The sequence below is a fragment of the Esox lucius genome, chromosome 13 (assembly GCF_011004845.1).
Source record: "Esox lucius isolate fEsoLuc1 chromosome 13, fEsoLuc1.pri, whole genome shotgun sequence".
Lineage (NCBI taxonomy): Eukaryota > Metazoa > Chordata > Actinopteri > Esociformes > Esocidae > Esox > Esox lucius.
Genome location: NC_047581.1, coordinates 20,855,077 through 20,872,876, shown reverse-complemented (window position 1 = coordinate 20,872,876; position 17,800 = coordinate 20,855,077). Strand labels below are relative to the sequence as shown.

Sequence of the window (17,800 nt, the reverse complement as noted above, 5' to 3'; positions counted from 1 at the left end):
AAAATCCATTCCATTTGCCCATAATGCACCGCGTGGCACTTTCCATCTTCCCCAAAAGCACCTCGGATGTCGATATATTGTAAAGTTAGGGCTTCATGTTTTCGTTGATCAGTTACATACCCTGAATGTGATCGTAAATATATAGGTATTCGCAAGCAAACGTGCAATACTATCGTTGGCATAAAAATGTCCGTAGTGAATTATGCGCGAACGTTACAGAAAGTAATATTGAATATTGGGCCTAGATGTTATCACCGCTGGGTTACAACAGCTTCAGTGGCTCTACGTATCAGAGATTCCAAGCAGAACTTCAGGTGCCGACTTTGGTGTGGTCTTTTAACACCTGTACATTATCAGTACAGTACAGAAGGTAACACATCAAAGGTAATTGATTAGGAACGACAGTTTTAACTACCTTAAGCGTAATCATTTTCTGAAGTAAATGTTAGATAGTATATTAGAGTCTGACGGCTTGGAAAGCTGCTAGCATCCAGGTTGTGATGTAGTTTGTTGCCCAAGTTTAATAATTTCCATATTTCACCAAGGTACCCAGTGTAGCAACATGGGAGCCTGTACTGGAGAACCAACTACCTCCAGTTAGTAGGCTATATGTTACTTTTTTAATCCAGTGTTTTTATTAGATTATAAATTAAGATAAATCCACTTTAAATGACACTGAATTTCTTTTTTTGCAGGCTAAGCAAGTCCCTGCAGACCTTGTTGACAAATTAGAGAGACTAGCTTTGGTAGATTTCCCCAACCAGGAGGGGCTTGTATGTCTGAAGAAAGCCATCCGATTTGCTGATCAGCTGCATGTTGTTGACACAGAGGGGGTAGATCCAATGGATTCAGTTCTAGAGAACAGGTTAGAAGCCCAGACTTGACAAATCTTTAACCACACAAGTCCTTGAATGTTTGCAGATTTGACGATCAGGTTGCGTGGTATGCCATCGAACATTTTCAGTGGAACATTTGGTGGAGCATGGTAACAGCGGACCTGTAATGAAAATATCCTTTGTTCCTTGAGACAGTTAACCCTAATCTCTCCCTAAGCAACCAATGTGGCATCCCTTTGCATCTTACCAATTTGAAGTGGTCAGGTTAAAATAAGTACATTTTTGACAGATTTTCTAAAATGTACTTATACGCCCTCCCCCAAATTAATTGCTTCAGATCTACCAATGCTGATGTCACTTTAATAATCTCAGTCTGTCCTTTAGGGCATTGTATCTGAGGGAGGATGTAGTAGCAGAGGGGGACTGTGCAGATAGACTGCTCCAGCTTTCCAAAGACACCGTAGAGGAGTACTTTGTGGCACCGCCAGGTAAGTAACTTGGCTATTGTGTTAACACCTTGGAAAGTGCAGTTTGTACTGTTGTTCTCTTTTAATGTGGTTCCCTGTTTTTGTCTTGACACATCTCTACTATTTTCAGGTAACATTCCACTACCAGGGAGAGAGGAATGTTGAAACACATTCCGACTCAACAAAATAAGGAAGGACAGGACTATCTTGAAGACATAGACCTTTGTAAGGACATAAATGAATAAAGACTGCTTGAACCATAAGGAAAGTTTAGGTCTGGGTGCCTTCAAACCAGATGTATGCTTTAAGAAACTAAAACAAACATTCTAATAAGAGTCCTCGCTTTATTTAAAAAACAAAAACAAAACTTTTTTTTACAAAGCTGTTAGGAGATACAAACATTATTTCAAGAATGGGGACAAGAGTACTTACAAATCATTTCACTCAAGTAAAAGAAACAAAATGAAGATTAGTGCCAGTATTTGTGAGGCAACCATCCACAAGGCAGGGCCATCTAGACAGGCTGTTACAGAAACAAGATCAAAAAAAATCTAAAGAGCTGTATAATGTCAAAGCCCTCTAGTATGCAGTCTCCTTCACAAATCTCCCAAATCAGCAATATCTGAAGTTTGAGAATGAATCAATTTAAATGTGAGGCAATGCGGGTCTGCTGTCTATGCTATTTAAAAAGTCCTCCTTTGGAGACAGTCCTCATGATGGAATGCACATAACAGACTATAACAAAAACGCAACAAAAGAAAGTCACCGGTCTTGGGTCCCCCTGCAGCTGTATTATCGGTAGTGACGGGGGGGCGGGCTGCGGCTTTGCGGGCTGCGGCGTGCTGCAGATAGTCGACGTGGAGGAGGGCTATGGCGAGACAACCTTCGAGCAGGGGGTGACTGATAACGAGGGGGAGGAGAGCCGCGGCCTTGATACGCCGGTGAATAACGTCCCCTGGATCTGGAACGGGACCGCGAGCGTCCTCTGCTGACCCCCATCTCGCCATGGACACGGATACAGGAAGTCTCCCCCTGGAAGACGTCAACCATGTCAATGTCCCCAAATGCTGCATTGTTCTTAAGACTTGTAGAGCTGTGCATCTGAGCGCTTAGTTACCTGGTGTGATCTGAACTCTGTCCTGTCCAGGCGCCGCATGGCATACTCCATGTCCTCTCTGCGGAGGAACTCCACCACCCCTTCCCCGTCCCGCTGAACATCTGTGAAACAAACGTCTCCCGCCTCCCTCATGTGGTCTTTCAAGTCTTGCCAGCTCCCAGTCGGAGGCAGACCTGGGGGAACAGAGACCAAACCATTGAGCACACTGACCTTGACAGACAGGCCCCAAGGACAGCAGGGTAGACTGAGCCTACTCTTTATTTCCATACTCTCTAAATACCTGTCTTCGTAGCCTCAACTTTCTGCTGTCACAATATAAGAGAGAAATGGAAGATAGAAATTAGCTTTGATAAAACAACAATACAGACTTCATCCACTTACCAGTCACAATAACTCTGAACTCTGACCTCCGAGTAGGAGGCCCAAACCTCCCTTTAGGACCACCAGGACCTCCTTCCCCAGGCCCTCGACCCCCCCCACCCATAGGACCGTTAAATTTAGAGGAGGCAGAACGAGGGTGCTCAACACGCAGCTTGCAGTCACCAAATCCATAACCATTTCTTCCATAGACTGCATCCTCAGCATCCCTGATGAGAACATGAAATATCACACATTACATATGGTAGGCCTGGACCCTGTTTCCACAAAATGTCTGAAGCTCCACAACAATTATCTTACAACTCTCCCAATAACAATTTAAATGAGGAAAAATTTAGTTTGGTACAAATTATATTGTCTCACCTAGTTGTGTTCAGAAGAATGCACAAACTTAAAGGTTTGGTCAAAAATCTGTTGGCAATCTTAGCGGTCAGTGACTAGTAACTGATTATTGACCAATCCCGTTCAAGTTGTGGCTGTTAAGAAATCCCTTTTAGGTGCAGCAATATACAATGCCCTTTCATAGTACCAAGTTGAACACCAGTCTAGCACTGAACAATGCCATGGGTGATGCAAACTGGCTAGCATTGCCTGGGGATGCAGTATTTTTGTGTGCATTTTGTGATATCAAATCTTGTGATATCCAATTAATAACAACTCCAAGCAGACGTAGGACACTCAATGACGAGGTATGAGTCCTCCACAGCACATCCTATGCTTTTCTGGGTTTTATCACATTGCTTGCTTAACCAGGAAGTCTGTACAGTTATCTTTACACATTGGATGCAATTAATTTTCCAGGATCACACCTTGTTTGAGATTTCGTGTGCCCAAGTAGCCACAAGAAGTCCCTAAACCATGATTAGGCAATGCTACCATATTCAATTATTAAGCTCCCAAACCAAGATATTACTGGCCAATTGGACACATTACTAAAGGACACACAGTCTAATGTTTTGGACATAGATGTCTCACTTGTCTTTGTTTATGTAACCCCTAACTGCAGTGGTATAGAACTATGTAGTATATACATAGATAGTATACTGTACAGTGAATTATGAAGCATACAGAAACATCTTCTTAGCTCAAATACAAGCAAATGCTTCAGAACACATTGGATGAAACTACAACCTGCTGCAGCTCGATGGCCCCAAACATACCGTTTAAGCAACCAAGGAGTTTTAGACAAGGCCAAAAAGTGGAATGTTCTTGACTGGCCACGTCAATCAGTGGCCCTGAATCCAACTGAGCATGTGTTTTACTTGCCTAGACTAAAGGAAAAAATGCCCCGAAACAAACTAGTTGAAGATGGCTGCAATACAGGCCTGGCAGAGCATCATTAGGGATGATACCCAGTGTCTGACAATGTCTGTGGGTTGCAGATTTAGGCAGCCATAGAATGAGAATAAATATGCAACCAAGCACTTAATGACAACTTTGTATTTGAGATTGTTAATTTGTCCAATCACTTTTGGACACCTAAAATGGAAGGCAGTGGGGGTTATTTATAAAACGGGTTGCAACAAATGAACACCTGGTCCAACCCAAATCTGACTTCATTTTTTAATCCAACACAATCTAATTAGAGAGGTTCCTAGAGAGCAATTAGGATTCATGAACTTGCTTGAAGAGAGAACTGATCGTTAACCCTACTGGCTCTGGGATTCCAACTAGAAACCCTTCATAACTGCACCTATTTGCCACCCTTTAAATCACTGTTGTAGTGACTGTCAAAGCTCCTTCAAAAATCCTTACAAATGAATATGTATCTCTTATTTTAAAAAGTTGATTAGGCTGTCAACAGTGGTAGGGAAAACATTTGATTTGAGCATGTAAAAAGGTGAGTAAACTTTCACTAGTAACTATAAACTAATGTATTTACATGATAGGTTATGCCATTGAAGCATGCCATTTATGGACATGGTGATTTTCTTACCTTGGATCTTCAAAGCGCACAAAGGCAAAGGGAATAGTGCCTCTGTTGTTCTTCAACTCAATATCTCTGATTTTGCCATATTTAAAGAATATATCTTCAATGTCTCTCTCTTGCACATCAGCTGGAAGGTTCCCCACATAGATCCTGCCATCTGCCATGACGTTACAAGAATTATCCTGATGGAAAACACGAAGAGAATGTATCAAAACCGAACACTGATCATCAGTCATGAAAATATTGTGTCTACCAACAGTTGTCCACCAAATAAGTGAACATAAGACATACAACTTGAATATGGAGTTATTATTAAATAAGTATTATAATAAAAAACAAATGCACTACGAGCCAATATTATTTAGGCTGCTAGATACTGTAAAGCTAGTTGAGCAATTCACCGGATATTTCCTTTCAAACGGGATAACCTGGCTCGGGGGGCGGGACTGTCTGTGTAGTTCGCTAACCATCTGCACTAGCTAGTTAGCAATATTAATTAGAGAAATGCGTTGCACATAACATTGTGGTATTTAATCGCCTACGTCATAACCAAAATATGCTCACTTGTTGCTCAAAGTAGCCAATTCATTCATTACATAGCAAACCACCAAGTTGTCGACAAGAAATAGTTAGCTAATGAAGCTAACGTTAGCACTTAGCTATTTAACAACTTTGCCTTGCTGACTCGTGTGTCATGTTTTGTGTTTGCAGAATAATTAATTATACCTCACGTTCTTCTTGGTTTGTTGACCAGACGTGCAACCCTTACGGTTGCTGTGATTATTTTCTAAATCCGGTATTGCTTTATGTATTGCTTATTTCCCATTAATGGTTGCCTTAAATCTCTTTCGAATGATCTCTATACGGCTTTAGCTAGCCAGGCTAGGATCAGGCTAGGCTACCCACTTCCAATGACTTCCGGTTTCGTCGAAATGTTCCTTACTAAATCCTCCCTCTTGGTGGAGCCCCTACACACAAAAACCTGAAGTGCACGATTTATTCTTCGAAGAGACCGCATCACCATAATTTGAGAATGAAAACCGAAAGTGACGAGAAGGCAGAGAGAAAATCGAATCTTAATTCCAGGGGCGGGTTGATACGGCCCGGCTGTACACAGTATAAATTCCGTGTATTTTGATCAGTGGAAGTTGTTTTTGTCAACGGATTTGCGAAACATCTTTAACACCAACTTGCTATTACAAAAAATACTTTTTGACAATACTGATACGGTAAGTCATTTTCATCTTACAGAAACGTACAGATAAACAATTATATTGTCAGAAAACAGGCGTTCAGATTAATTATGATGTACTGTGTTATAACTGGCTCAACAAATTGCTTAATAAATTGCAACGCTTAAAACCTGCTGGTAAAAAGTATTTATTGTAAGCATATTCTCTGTAAATCCCCACCCTTTGATTAAGCTAAATGTTTGATACACATGACATAATAAGACATGAGGACTATACATATTTTTAACAAGTTGTAAAGCATTGATAGTAAATAATGTATAACCCAACTATGCACATTTAAGGTCAAATAATAAATTAAATTCTCTTTCAGATATCATGGAACTCACTATAACACTTTTGAACGGGGAATCAGTACCCCTGACGGTTCCGCTACACACTACGGTGGGGTCTCTCAAGAGCCTAATCCACCAAACATTAGGAGTGGCGACGTCAACTCAAAGATTGTCTGGTGTCAATGGGAACAACATCAGTCTCAACGATGATTCAAAAACATTAATCGACTATGGTCTGAATTCAGGATCTAAAGTGATGGTGCTGATTACTAATCCTATCCAAGTGTTTCTAAAAAACGACAAGGGCCAGATGCATACGTACGATGTGGTGCCGAATGAGACTGTAACCCAGTTTAAAGCCAAGGTGGAAAACAAGGAGAAAGTCCCTGCCAACCAACAGATGCTAATTCACCAGGGTAGGCAGCTAGAAGATGGCAAGAAACTGGAGGACTACGGCATCGGAAATCACAGCACAATCCAACTGTCGCTCCGTCTAAGGGGAGGCTGAAGAAACCCTGCATCTATATGAAACACTATGATTACATTGTTATGCATTCCATAGACAATTAGTGCACAAAGGTAATCGCTTGATGTTTTTTTTCAGTTATAAAGATTAAGCATGGTTGATGTAAACGTACGTTAAAATTATGAATATTTTTCTAAATTAATAAACAAGTTTATTTAAAAAGGAAAGATAAAGCATTAGATCGCAAAACATGCATAACCCAATGTTTCTACTTTAAACAGTTTAGACTTAACTACTCATTTAAATTGTTGTGTTGTTAGTTCAAAGGGAAAATTACTTTTTCTGACTCATCGTAGAAGGAAGAACGTCGTATTCTGTTCTTTTGTCACTATAAGGTGTCTTGCACCCGTTGGGGGTGATGTTAAAGTAGGTTATAATATGCTTAGATACTAGGCTACAGTCAGTATGCCAATGTAACTTTCCTCTAATGTTATGTGTCATACATCATTGTTTTGTTATGAATATTGTTAATATAGATTTTGAGCGTTATAGTTTCTATTGTTATTTTTTTTATCTTTATGGATGTTAATGTTGTATAACTTAATAACTTAATTGATTTACATAAAAACATCACCATCTGATTTATTCTATAAATGCCTTGCATACTTTTACAACCTTTGTTTTCTACAGAAATTATCCTGAGGATTTAGTGAAAATTCCTGAAATCTGTAATAGTGCAATAAAAGCTTTGAAAATCAATAACTTGTTCATTGATTGACATATACACATCAAACAACATCGGATTTATTCTACAAATGCCCAGCATACTTTTATTAGCCACCTTACTATTTTGCAGAATTACATTATAATTGGTTTTTGTCACGACCCCTCCTCCGTGAGGAATGTTTTTTCCGTGGGTCTCGTGTGTGAAAGAGTTTCTGTCTAGTGCGTTGGCGTGTTTGTATTTCCTCTTATCTGCTCCATGTTTCGGTATCCCGCGATACGGGGAAGGGGGCGTGACGTCAGAACGAAGGTGATTCCAGTGCCAGCTGAGTCCACTCAACCCTCACACACCCAGAGTAATCTGTTACATGTAAAAATAGTAACTGTAATCAGTTACGTTACCAACAAATATATTGTAATCGGATTACAGATACTTTTGAAAATATGTATGATTACTTTTGGATTACTTCAATTGAAAAAGAATAGGTGCGTGAAATAAGTATGACACATTGTATGTTTGAGTTTATTATTTAATGTTATAAAAACATTGTTATTTGAACCAAAATATGAATTGCGCCACTCAGTGTGTGTGTGATCATCATGCGCGAAAAAGTGGACGCCCATAACCAGTTTAGTGACGGAGGAAGCCCTAATTGAAATGTATAAGGTTTTGGTTGGTTGGATGGCTGCCTGATAAAAACAGTATATCTTTGATAATATTAGCCATGTCAAATACAATTTTATTTAGTTATCTACTCCAAGCATAATTCTCAGAACAATGATAGGCAATAGGCCTACCTGGTGTTACAGTATCTCACGAAAGTGAGTACACCCCTCACAGTTTTGTAAATATTTGATTAGATCTTTTCATGTGACAACACTGAAGAAATGACACTTTGCTACAATGTTAAGTAATGTGTGTGTACAGCTTGTATAACAGTGTGAATTTGCTATCCCCTCAAAATAACACAACACACAGCCATTCATGTCTAAACCGCTGTCAACAAAAGTGAGTACACCCCTAAGTGAAAATGTCCAAATTGGGCCCAATTAGCCATTTTCCCTCCCCGGTGTCATGTGACTCATTAGTGTTACAAGGTCTCAGGTGTGAATGTGGAGCAGGTGTGTTAAAAAAAGAATTGTTGCTCTACATAAAGATGGCCTAGGCTATAAGAAGATTGAGTATTTTTATTAACAAAACCTACTTGTGCTTTCCAGTGCATTTACATTTTGAACTTGAGAGGTTTTACTTCTCCCACTAGAAACATCCGATAATGGGGGTGGCGGATAGCAGGGAGACTACTGCAGACACTCGGCCCTCCATGGAACCGTTTTCACACCCCTGCGCTGCTATTTACAGAAGAGAGATTTCTTCAGATGAGCGAGTTACGTTCAAAGCATCAAACCTAACCAAACATGCAGCCAAATGAACAGGATTCTATACAATTTGTAAGAAGTTTAGATGCGATGGAAAAGGGGTTTCCAAACTATTCCATGGAGGGCCGTGTGTCTGCAGGTTTTCACTCTCTCCTTTTACTTGAGTGACTAATTATGTAACTAATTGGTTAGTTTCTACCCTCAACTGGTTGTGTAGGTTTGAACTGGGAACCAATTTATAGGAAAAACCATAAACCTGCAGACACACGGCCCTCCGTGGAATGGTTTGGACACCCCTGCGATGGAAGGTTGACGAAAAAATGAAATCACAGAGAAATACAGAGAGAGCCTTAAAGAAACCTGATCCAGGCCACAGAGGACCTCAGACTAGGGCAAAGACAACGCTGGAATGGCTTTAGCACAAGGCATTCAAATTAATTAGCCTCCTTTTGTTGTAATTCAGCTAACCTCCACAAGGTGGGAGCAAATGAGGGAGATCTCTTTTTTCAAGCAAAAAAAAATCAGAAATACAATTTTTTGGTTATATACCTCTCCCAGTTGTACTATGACCCGAAAATCCAGTTTTATTTTTTATATGTACAATTTGTGAGACATCAAAGCTGTGATTATATGAAGACTCAGATCGTCATTTCCGCTATAGGCCAGGCGGTGGATTCGAAGTAGAACTGAGCAAACATTTTGATGAGTTTGTCAAATATTCTGTTCCACGAAGTAGAATGTTATGAACTGAGTGGATGAAGTTGTTCTGATGCTAACTTTGACAAACTAAAAAAAACTATTGTTGGAGTAATGGCGAATGTAGTTGGTAAACACGTCTTTATGAAAGAAGGCTTTCCCTAAACACTATAATGCACCAGTATTAATCAAAGAAAAATATATTTAACTCAACTTTCTAGAACAGCAGCAGACTGCAACATACTGTAAAACCGAAAGTGAAACCGAAAAGTGATGAGGCAGAAAGGAAACCAAATCTTAATTTCAGGGGAAGGGCAGATCAGCTGTTTAATTACTGACAATGCTGTCCTACTTTTTAAATCAGTTTAAGTTGTATTTGGGGTGATGGATAATATAGATATTAAACACGTCTATAGACTACTTCCTAAAGAAGACTTTCCCTAAACAAGCTAGAACGTGTCAATATGAACCAACAGCTTGTGGGTTATGTTGTTCAGAAGAATTGTTTTAAAAAACTAAAGAATATATATATAGCCTAAATGTACAGAAATTATTGACCCGTGGATATATTAATTAAATAATTAATTGACCACTGAAGTTATCAGTATCATCTTGGGTTTTCACAAGAAGGTTGGGTTTCACTGTAAAATGTAATTAGGTTTCCCTTTTCTTTCTGTCTGACGTATCAACATTTTAGTATGATATGCGAAAATGGTCTGCTTGGGAACATTGCACTTTGTACTCTATGTGAACTTGTTTAGACTGGCAAAACACTATGGTGATACATTACCAAATACGACTCAAATAAGAACTTCACAGACTTCGTTGAAATTGGTTTAAGAACAAGTTGCCAATGGACTACTGTATTTCATTGTTTGCTATTACTCTGTACAGAGTGTTAATAAAATAAAAATAACTTGACTTCCTGCAACAAAAGTTCATCATACCGCATCTTACTGAGAATGGGAACCGAAAGTGACCAGGCTGGATGAGGCAGAGGGTAATAATGCAGGGGAGGGGCAGCTGTTAATATAAATGACAGAACTGTCCTGCTTTTTTTTTTAATTCTGTTTAGGTACTTGTCAACATACACATTTACAAAATCGGACTCAGCAATATAAAGGTAAGTCGCTTTCATCTTACTGTAATGGATAAAAAGCTTAAGAGCCATACTTATTATGATATATTTTGTTATTGCAACAGGCATAATAATCGTTAAGAAGATAGATATAGATAAATGCCATATATAATACATATGACTTGTGAACATATGACTTACTTTCAGTCATCTGATTCTCAGTAAACAGCCTACTATCCAGTTGATTCAGGGGAAATTATAACACTATACAATATATGTTTTAATAATTTGCAAATGACACGTGCAAGCTTTAAGTACCCAATTAGTTAATTGAGATCTAATTATGCTCATTTATGGCCAAATAATCAAATCCTCTTTCAGATGGAGCTCACAATAACACTTATAATAATAGCCTTATAATAAGACATGAGGACTATACATATTTTTAACAAGTTGTAAAGCATTGATAGTAAATAATGTATAATCCAACTATGCACATTTAAGGTCAAATAATAAATTAAATTCTCTTTCAGATATCATGGAACTCACTATAACACTTTTGAACGGGGACTCAGTACCCCTGACGGTTCCGCTACACACCACGGTGGGGTCTCTCAAGAGCCTAATCCACCAAACATTAGGAGTGGCGACGTCAACTCAAAGATTGTCTGGTGTCAATGGGAACAACATCAGTCTCAACGATGATTCAAAAACATTAATCGACTATGGTCTGAATTCAGGATCTAAAGTGATGGTGCTGATTACTAATCCTATCCAAGTGTTTCTAAAAAACGTCAACGGCCAGGTGCATACGTACGATGTGGTGCCGAATGAGACTGTAACCCAGTTTAAAGCCAAGGTGGAAAACAAGGAGAAAGTCCCTGCCAACCAACAGAGGTTAATTCACCAGGGTAGGCAGCTAGAAGATGGCAAGAAACTGGAGGACTACGGCATCGGAAATCGCAGCACAATCCAACTGTCGCTCCGTCTAAGGGGAGGCTGAAGAAACCCTGCATCTATATGAAACACTATGATTACATTGTTATGCATTCCATAGACAATTAGTGCACAAAGGTAATCGCTTGATGTTTTTTTTCAGTTGTAAAGATTAAGCATGGTTGATGTAAACGTACGTTAAAATTATGAATATTTTTTTAAATTAATAAACAAGTTTACATTCGTTTTAATGGCTTCAATTTAAAAAGGAAAGATAAAGCATTAGATCGCAAAACATGCATAACCCAATGTTTCTAGTTTAAACAGTTTAGACTTAACTACTCATTTAAATTGTTGTGTTGTTAGTTCAAAGGGAAAATTACTTTTTCTTACTCATCGTGGAAGGAAGAACGTCGTATTCTGTTCTTTTGTCACTATAAGGTGTCTTGCACCCGTTGGGGGTGATGTTAAAGTAGGTTATAATATGCTTAGATACTAGGCTACAGTCAGTATACCAATGTAACTTTCCTCTAATGTTATGTGTCGTACATCACTGTTTTGTTATGAATACTGTTAACATAGATTTTGAGCGTTATAGTTTCTATTGTTATTTTTTATCTTTATGGATGTTAATGTTGTATAACTTAATAACTTACTTGATTTACATAAACACATCACCATCTGATTTATTCTATAAATGCCTTGCATACTTTTACAACCTTTGTTTTCTACAGAAATTATCCTGAGGATTTAGTGAAAATTCCTGAAATCTGTAATAGTGCAATAAAAGCTTTGAAAATCAATAAAATATTCATTGATTGACATATACACACCAAACAACATCGGATTTATTCTACAAATGCCCAGCATACTTTTATTAGCCACCTTACTATTTTGCAGAATTACATTATAATTGGTTTTTGTCACGACCCCTCCTCCGTGAGGAATGTTTTTTCCGTGGGTCTCGTGTGTGAAAGAGTTTCTGTCTAGTGCGTTGGCGTGTTTGTATTTCCTCTTATCTGCTCCATGTTTCGGTATCCCGCGATACGGGGAAGGGGGCGTGACGTCAGAACGAAGGTGATTCCAGTGCCAGCTGAGTCCACTCAACCCTCACACACCCAGAGTAATCTGTTACATGTAAAAATAGTAACTGTAATCAGTTACGTTACCAACAAATATATTGTAATCGGATTACAGATACTTTTGAAAATATGTATGATTACTTTTGGATTACTTCAATTGAAAAAGAATAGGTGCGTGAAATAAGTATGACACATTGTATGTTTGAGTTTATTATTTAATGTTATAAAAACATTGTTATTTGAACCAAAATATGAATTGCGCCACTCAGTGTGTGTGTGATCATCATGCGCGAAAAAGTGGACGCCCATAACCAGTTTAGTGACGGAGGAAGCCCTAATTGAAATGTATAAGGTTTTGGTTGGTTGGATGGCTGCCTGATAAAAACAGTATATCTTTGATAATATTAGCCATGTCAAATACAATTTTATTTAGTTATCTACTCCAAGCATAATTCTCAGAACAATGATAGGCAATAGGCCTACCTGGTGTTACAGTATCTCACGAAAGTGAGTACACCCCTCACAGTTTTGTAAATATTTGATTAGATCTTTTCATGTGACAACACTGAAGAAATGACACTTTGCTACAATGTTAAGTAATGTGTGTGTACAGCTTGTATAACAGTGTGAATTTGCTATCCCCTCAAAATAACACAACACACAGCCATTCATGTCTAAACCGCTGTCAACAAAAGTGAGTACACCCCTAAGTGAAAATGTCCAAATTGGGCCCAATTAGCCATTTTCCCTCCCCGGTGTCATGTGACTCATTAGTGTTACAAGGTCTCAGGTGTGAATGTGGAGCAGGTGTGTTAAAAAAAGAATTGTTGCTCTACATAAAGATGGCCTAGGCTATAAGAAGATTGAGTATTTTTATTAACAAAACCTACTTGTGCTTTCCAGTGCATTTACATTTTGAACTTGAGAGGTTTTACTTCTCCCACTAGAAACATCCGATAATGGGGGTGGCGGATAGCAGGGAGACTACTGCAGACACTCGGCCCTCCATGGAACCGTTTTCACACCCCTGCGCTGCTATTTACAGAAGAGAGATTTCTTCAGATGAGCGAGTTACGTTCAAAGCATCAAACCTAACCAAACATGCAGCCAAATGAACAGGATTCTATACAATTTGTAAGAAGTTTAGATGCGATGGAAAAGGGGTTTCCAAACTATTCCATGGAGGGCCGTGTGTCTGCAGGTTTTCACTCTCTCCTTTTACTTGAGTGACTAATTATGTAACTAATTGGTTAGTTTCTACCCTCAACTGGTTGTGTAGGTTTGAACTGGGAACCAATTTATAGGAAAAACCATAAACCTGCAGACACACGGCCCTCCGTGGAATGGTTTGGACACCCCTGCGATGGAAGGTTGACGAAAAAATGAAATCACAGAGAAATACAGAGAGAGCCTTAAAGAAACCTGATCCAGGCCACAGAGGACCTCAGACTAGGGCAAAGACAACGCTGGAATGGCTTTAGCACAAGGCATTCAAATTAATTAGCCTCCTTTTGTTGTAATTCAGCTAACCTCCACAAGGTGGGAGCAAATGAGGGAGATCTCTTTTTTCAAGCAAAAAAAAATCAGAAATACAATTTTTTGGTTATATACCTCTCCCAGTTGTACTATGACCCGAAAATCCAGTTTTATTTTTTATATGTACAATTTGTGAGACATCAAAGCTGTGATTATATGAAGACTCAGATCGTCATTTCCGCTATAGGCCAGGCGGTGGATTCGAAGTAGAACTGAGCAAACATTTTGATGAGTTTGTCAAATATTCTGTTCCACGAAGTAGAATGTTATGAACTGAGTGGATGAAGTTGTTCTGATGCTAACTTTGACAAACTAAAAAAAACTATTGTTGGAGTAATGGCGAATGTAGTTGGTAAACACGTCTTTATGAAAGAAGGCTTTCCCTAAACACTATAATGCACCAGTATTAATCAAAGAAAAATATATTTAACTCAACTTTCTAGAACAGCAGCAGACTGCAACATACTGTAAAACCGAAAGTGAAACCGAAAAGTGATGAGGCAGAAAGGAAACCAAATCTTAATTTCAGGGGAAGGGCAGATCAGCTGTTTAATTACTGACAATGCTGTCCTACTTTTTAAATCAGTTTAAGTTGTATTTGGGGTGATGGATAATATAGATATTAAACACGTCTATAGACTACTTCCTAAAGAAGACTTTCCCTAAACAAGCTAGAACGTGTCAATATGAACCAACAGCTTGTGGGTTATGTTGTTCAGAAGAATTGTTTTAAAAAACTAAAGAATATATATATAGCCTAAATGTACAGAAATTATTGACCCGTGGATATATTAATTAAATAATTAATTGACCACTGAAGTTATCAGTATCATCTTGGGTTTTCACAAGAAGGTTGGGTTTCACTGTAAAATGTAATTAGGTTTCCCTTTTCTTTCTGTCTGACGTATCAACATTTTAGTATGATATGCGAAAATGGTCTGCTTGGGAACATTGCACTTTGTACTCTATGTGAACTTGTTTAGACTGGCAAAACACTATGGTGATACATTACCAAATACGACTCAAATAAGAACTTCACAGACTTCGTTGAAATTGGTTTAAGAACAAGTTGCCAATGGACTACTGTATTTCATTGTTTGCTATTACTCTGTACAGAGTGTTAATAAAATAAAAATAACTTGACTTCCTGCAACAAAAGTTCATCATACCGCATCTTACTGAGAATGGGAACCGAAAGTGACCAGGCTGGATGAGGCAGAGGGTAATAATGCAGGGGAGGGGCAGCTGTTAATATAAATGACAGAACTGTCCTGCTTTTTTTTTTAATTCTGTTTAGGTACTTGTCAACATACACATTTACAAAATCGGACTCAGCAATATAAAGGTAAGTCGCTTTCATCTTACTGTAATGGATAAAAAGCTTAAGAGCCATACTTATTATGATATATTTTGTTATTGCAACAGGCATAATAATCGTTAAGAAGATAGATATAGATAAATGCCATATATAATACATATGACTTGTGAACATATGACTTACTTTCAGTCATCTGATTCTCAGTAAACAGCCTACTATCCAGTTGATTCAGGGGAAATTATAACACTATACAATATATGTTTTAATAATTTGCAAATGACACGTGCAAGCTTTAAGTACCCAATTAGTTAATTGAGATCTAATTATGCTCATTTATGGCCAAATAATCAAATCCTCTTTCAGATGGAGCTCACAATAACACTTATAATAATAGCCTTATAATAAGACATGAGGACTATACATATTTTTAACAAGTTGTAAAGCATTGATAGTAAATAATGTATAATCCAACTATGCACATTTAAGGTCAAATAATAAATTAAATTCTCTTTCAGATATCATGGAACTCACTATAACACTTTTGAACGGGGACTCAGTACCCCTGACGGTTCCGCTACACACCACGGTGGGGTCTCTCAAGAGCCTAATCCACCAAACATTAGGAGTGGCGACGTCAACTCAAAGATTGTCTGGTGTCAATGGGAACAACATCAGTCTCAACGATGATTCAAAAACATTAATCGACTATGGTCTGAATTCAGGATCTAAAGTGATGGTGCTGATTACTAATCCTATCCAAGTGTTTCTAAAAAACGTCAACGGCCAGGTGCATACGTACGATGTGGTGCCGAATGAGACTGTAACCCAGTTTAAAGCCAAGGTGGAAAACAAGGAGAAAGTCCCTGCCAACCAACAGAGGTTAATTCACCAGGGTAGGCAGCTAGAAGATGGCAAGAAACTGGAGGACTACGGCATCGGAAATCGCAGCACAATCCAACTGTCGCTCCGTCTAAGGGGAGGCTGAAGAAACCCTGCATCTATATGAAACACTATGATTACATTGTTATGCATTCCATAGACAATTAGTGCACAAAGGTAATCGCTTGATGTTTTTTTTCAGTTGTAAAGATTAAGCATGGTTGATGTAAACGTACGTTAAAATTATGAATATTTTTTTAAATTAATAAACAAGTTTACATTCGTTTTAATGGCTTCAATTTAAAAAGGAAAGATAAAGCATTAGATCGCAAAACATGCATAACCCAATGTTTCTAGTTTAAACAGTTTAGACTTAACTACTCATTTAAATTGTTGTGTTGTTAGTTCAAAGGGAAAATTACTTTTTCTTACTCATCGTGGAAGGAAGAACGTCGTATTCTGTTCTTTTGTCACTATAAGGTGTCTTGCACCCGTTGGGGGTGATGTTAAAGTAGGTTATAATATGCTTAGATACTAGGCTACAGTCAGTATACCAATGTAACTTTCCTCTAATGTTATGTGTCGTACATCACTGTTTTGTTATGAATACTGTTAACATAGATTTTGAGCGTTATAGTTTCTATTGTTATTTTTTATCTTTATGGATGTTAATGTTGTATAACTTAATAACTTACTTGATTTACATAAACACATCACCATCTGATTTATTCTATAAATGCCTTGCATACTTTTACAACCTTTGTTTTCTACAGAAATTATCCTGAGGATTTAGTGAAAATTCCTGAAATCTGTAATAGTGCAATAAAAGCTTTGAAAATCAATAAAATATTCATTGATTGACATATACACACCAAACAACATCGGATTTATTCTACAAATGCCCAGCATACTTTTATTAGCCACCTTACTATTTTGCAGAATTACATTATAATTGGTTTTTGTCACGACCCCTCCTCCGTGAGGAATGTTTTTTCCGTGGGTCTCGTGTGTGAAAGAGTTTCTGTCTAGTGCGTTGGCGTGTTTGTATTTCCTCTTATCTGCTCTATGTTTTGGTATCCCCGGAGTCCACTCAACCCTCACACACCCAGAGTAATCTGTTACATGTAAAAATAGTAACTGTAATCAGTTATGTTACCAACAAATATATTGTAATCGGATTTTGAAAAAATGTATGATTACTTTTGGATTACTTCAATTGAAAAAGAATAGGTGCGTGAAATAAGTATGACACGTTGTATGTTTGAGTTTATTATTTAATGTTATAAAAACATTGTTATTTGAACCAAAATATGAATCGCGCTACTCAGTTGTGTGTGTGATCATCATGCGCGAAAAAGTGGACGCCCATTACCAGTTTAGTGACGGAGGAAGCGCTAATTGAAATTTGTCCGGTTTTGGTTGGTTGGATGGCTACCTGATAAAAACAGTATATCTT

The 17,800-nt window shown here is 38.1% G+C and overlaps 5 protein-coding genes across 7 annotated transcripts; 4 read left to right on the top strand and 1 right to left on the bottom strand.

Annotated features, from left to right (window-relative positions):
- The first annotated feature begins 34 nt into the window (after window positions 1-34).
- gatc (glutamyl-tRNA amidotransferase subunit C) lies at window positions 35-1,566 on the top strand. 2 transcript variants are annotated; one of them, XM_010896363.5, is made up of 5 exons: window positions 35-384; window positions 546-596; window positions 696-865; window positions 1,209-1,324; window positions 1,434-1,566. In XM_010896363.5, the coding sequence occupies exons 1-5, from the start codon at window positions 187-189 to the stop codon at window positions 1,466-1,468; spliced, it is 570 nt and encodes a 189-aa protein (XP_010894665.4). In that variant the 5' UTR covers window positions 35-186; the 3' UTR covers window positions 1,469-1,566.
- Window positions 1,567-1,633: 67 nt separating this feature from the next.
- On the bottom strand, window positions 1,634-5,619 carry LOC105025588 (serine/arginine-rich splicing factor 9-like). Its single transcript, XM_010896365.5, has 5 exons — window positions 5,455-5,619; window positions 4,735-4,910; window positions 2,802-3,007; window positions 2,421-2,593; window positions 1,634-2,335 (listed from the first exon to the last, which is right to left on the bottom strand). Exons 2-5 carry the CDS (start codon window positions 4,890-4,892, stop codon window positions 2,096-2,098), a joined length of 777 nt encoding a protein of 258 aa, XP_010894667.1. The 5' UTR covers window positions 4,893-4,910; window positions 5,455-5,619; the 3' UTR covers window positions 1,634-2,095.
- Window positions 5,620-5,871: 252 nt separating this feature from the next.
- On the top strand, window positions 5,872-7,114 carry LOC105025616 (polyubiquitin-like). Its single transcript, NM_001310916.1, is given in 2 exon segments — window positions 5,872-5,957; window positions 6,292-7,114. A coding segment is annotated over 1 exon segment (465 nt). The 5' UTR covers window positions 5,872-5,957; window positions 6,292-6,296; the 3' UTR covers window positions 6,762-7,114.
- A 3,036-nt stretch (window positions 7,115-10,150) lies between these two features.
- Window positions 10,151-12,357, top strand: LOC117595416 (polyubiquitin-like). The gene is made up of 2 exons (XM_034296334.1): window positions 10,151-10,638; window positions 11,127-12,357. Exon 2 carries the CDS (start codon window positions 11,132-11,134, stop codon window positions 11,594-11,596), a length of 465 nt encoding a protein of 154 aa, XP_034152225.1. The 5' UTR covers window positions 10,151-10,638; window positions 11,127-11,131; the 3' UTR covers window positions 11,597-12,357.
- Window positions 12,358-15,004: 2,647 nt separating this feature from the next.
- Window positions 15,005-17,211, top strand: isg15 (ISG15 ubiquitin like modifier). 2 transcript variants are annotated; one of them, XM_034296328.1, is made up of 2 exons: window positions 15,005-15,492; window positions 15,981-17,211. In XM_034296328.1, the coding sequence occupies exon 2, from the start codon at window positions 15,986-15,988 to the stop codon at window positions 16,448-16,450; it is 465 nt and encodes a 154-aa protein (XP_034152219.1). In that variant the 5' UTR covers window positions 15,005-15,492; window positions 15,981-15,985; the 3' UTR covers window positions 16,451-17,211. The 2 variants fall into 2 exon arrangements, with proteins under 2 accessions (XP_034152219.1, XP_034152220.1); XM_034296329.1 differs by lacking the exon at window positions 15,005-15,492 and adding an exon at window positions 15,759-15,834 and having other exon boundaries at window positions 15,992-17,211.
- Window positions 17,212-17,800: the final 589 nt, after the last annotated feature.

Coding starts and splice junctions, on each gene's coding strand:
- LOC117595416 (XM_034296334.1), top strand. CDS start 11,132: ATGGAACTCACTATAACACTTTTGAACGGGGACTCAGTACCCCTGACG.
- gatc (XM_010896363.5), top strand. CDS start 187: ATGTCCGTAGTGAATTATGCGCGAACGTTACAGAAAGTAATATTGAAT. Junction 385..545: donor CAGAAGGTAACACATCAAAG/GTAATTGATTAG, acceptor TATTTCACCAAG/GTACCCAGTGTAGCAACATG. Junction 597..695: donor TGGAGAACCAACTACCTCCA/GTTAGTAGGCTA, acceptor CTTTTTTTGCAG/GCTAAGCAAGTCCCTGCAGA.
- isg15 (XM_034296328.1), top strand. CDS start 15,986: ATGGAACTCACTATAACACTTTTGAACGGGGACTCAGTACCCCTGACG.
- LOC105025588 (XM_010896365.5), bottom strand. CDS start 4,892: ATGGCAGATGGCAGGATCTATGTGGGGAACCTTCCAGCTGATGTGCAA. Junction 3,008..4,734: donor GTGCGCTTTGAAGATCCAAG/GTAAGAAAATCA, acceptor TGTTCTCATCAG/GGATGCTGAGGATGCAGTCT. Junction 2,594..2,801: donor GTTCAGAGTTATTGTGACTG/GTAAGTGGATGA, acceptor CTGTTCCCCCAG/GTCTGCCTCCGACTGGGAGC.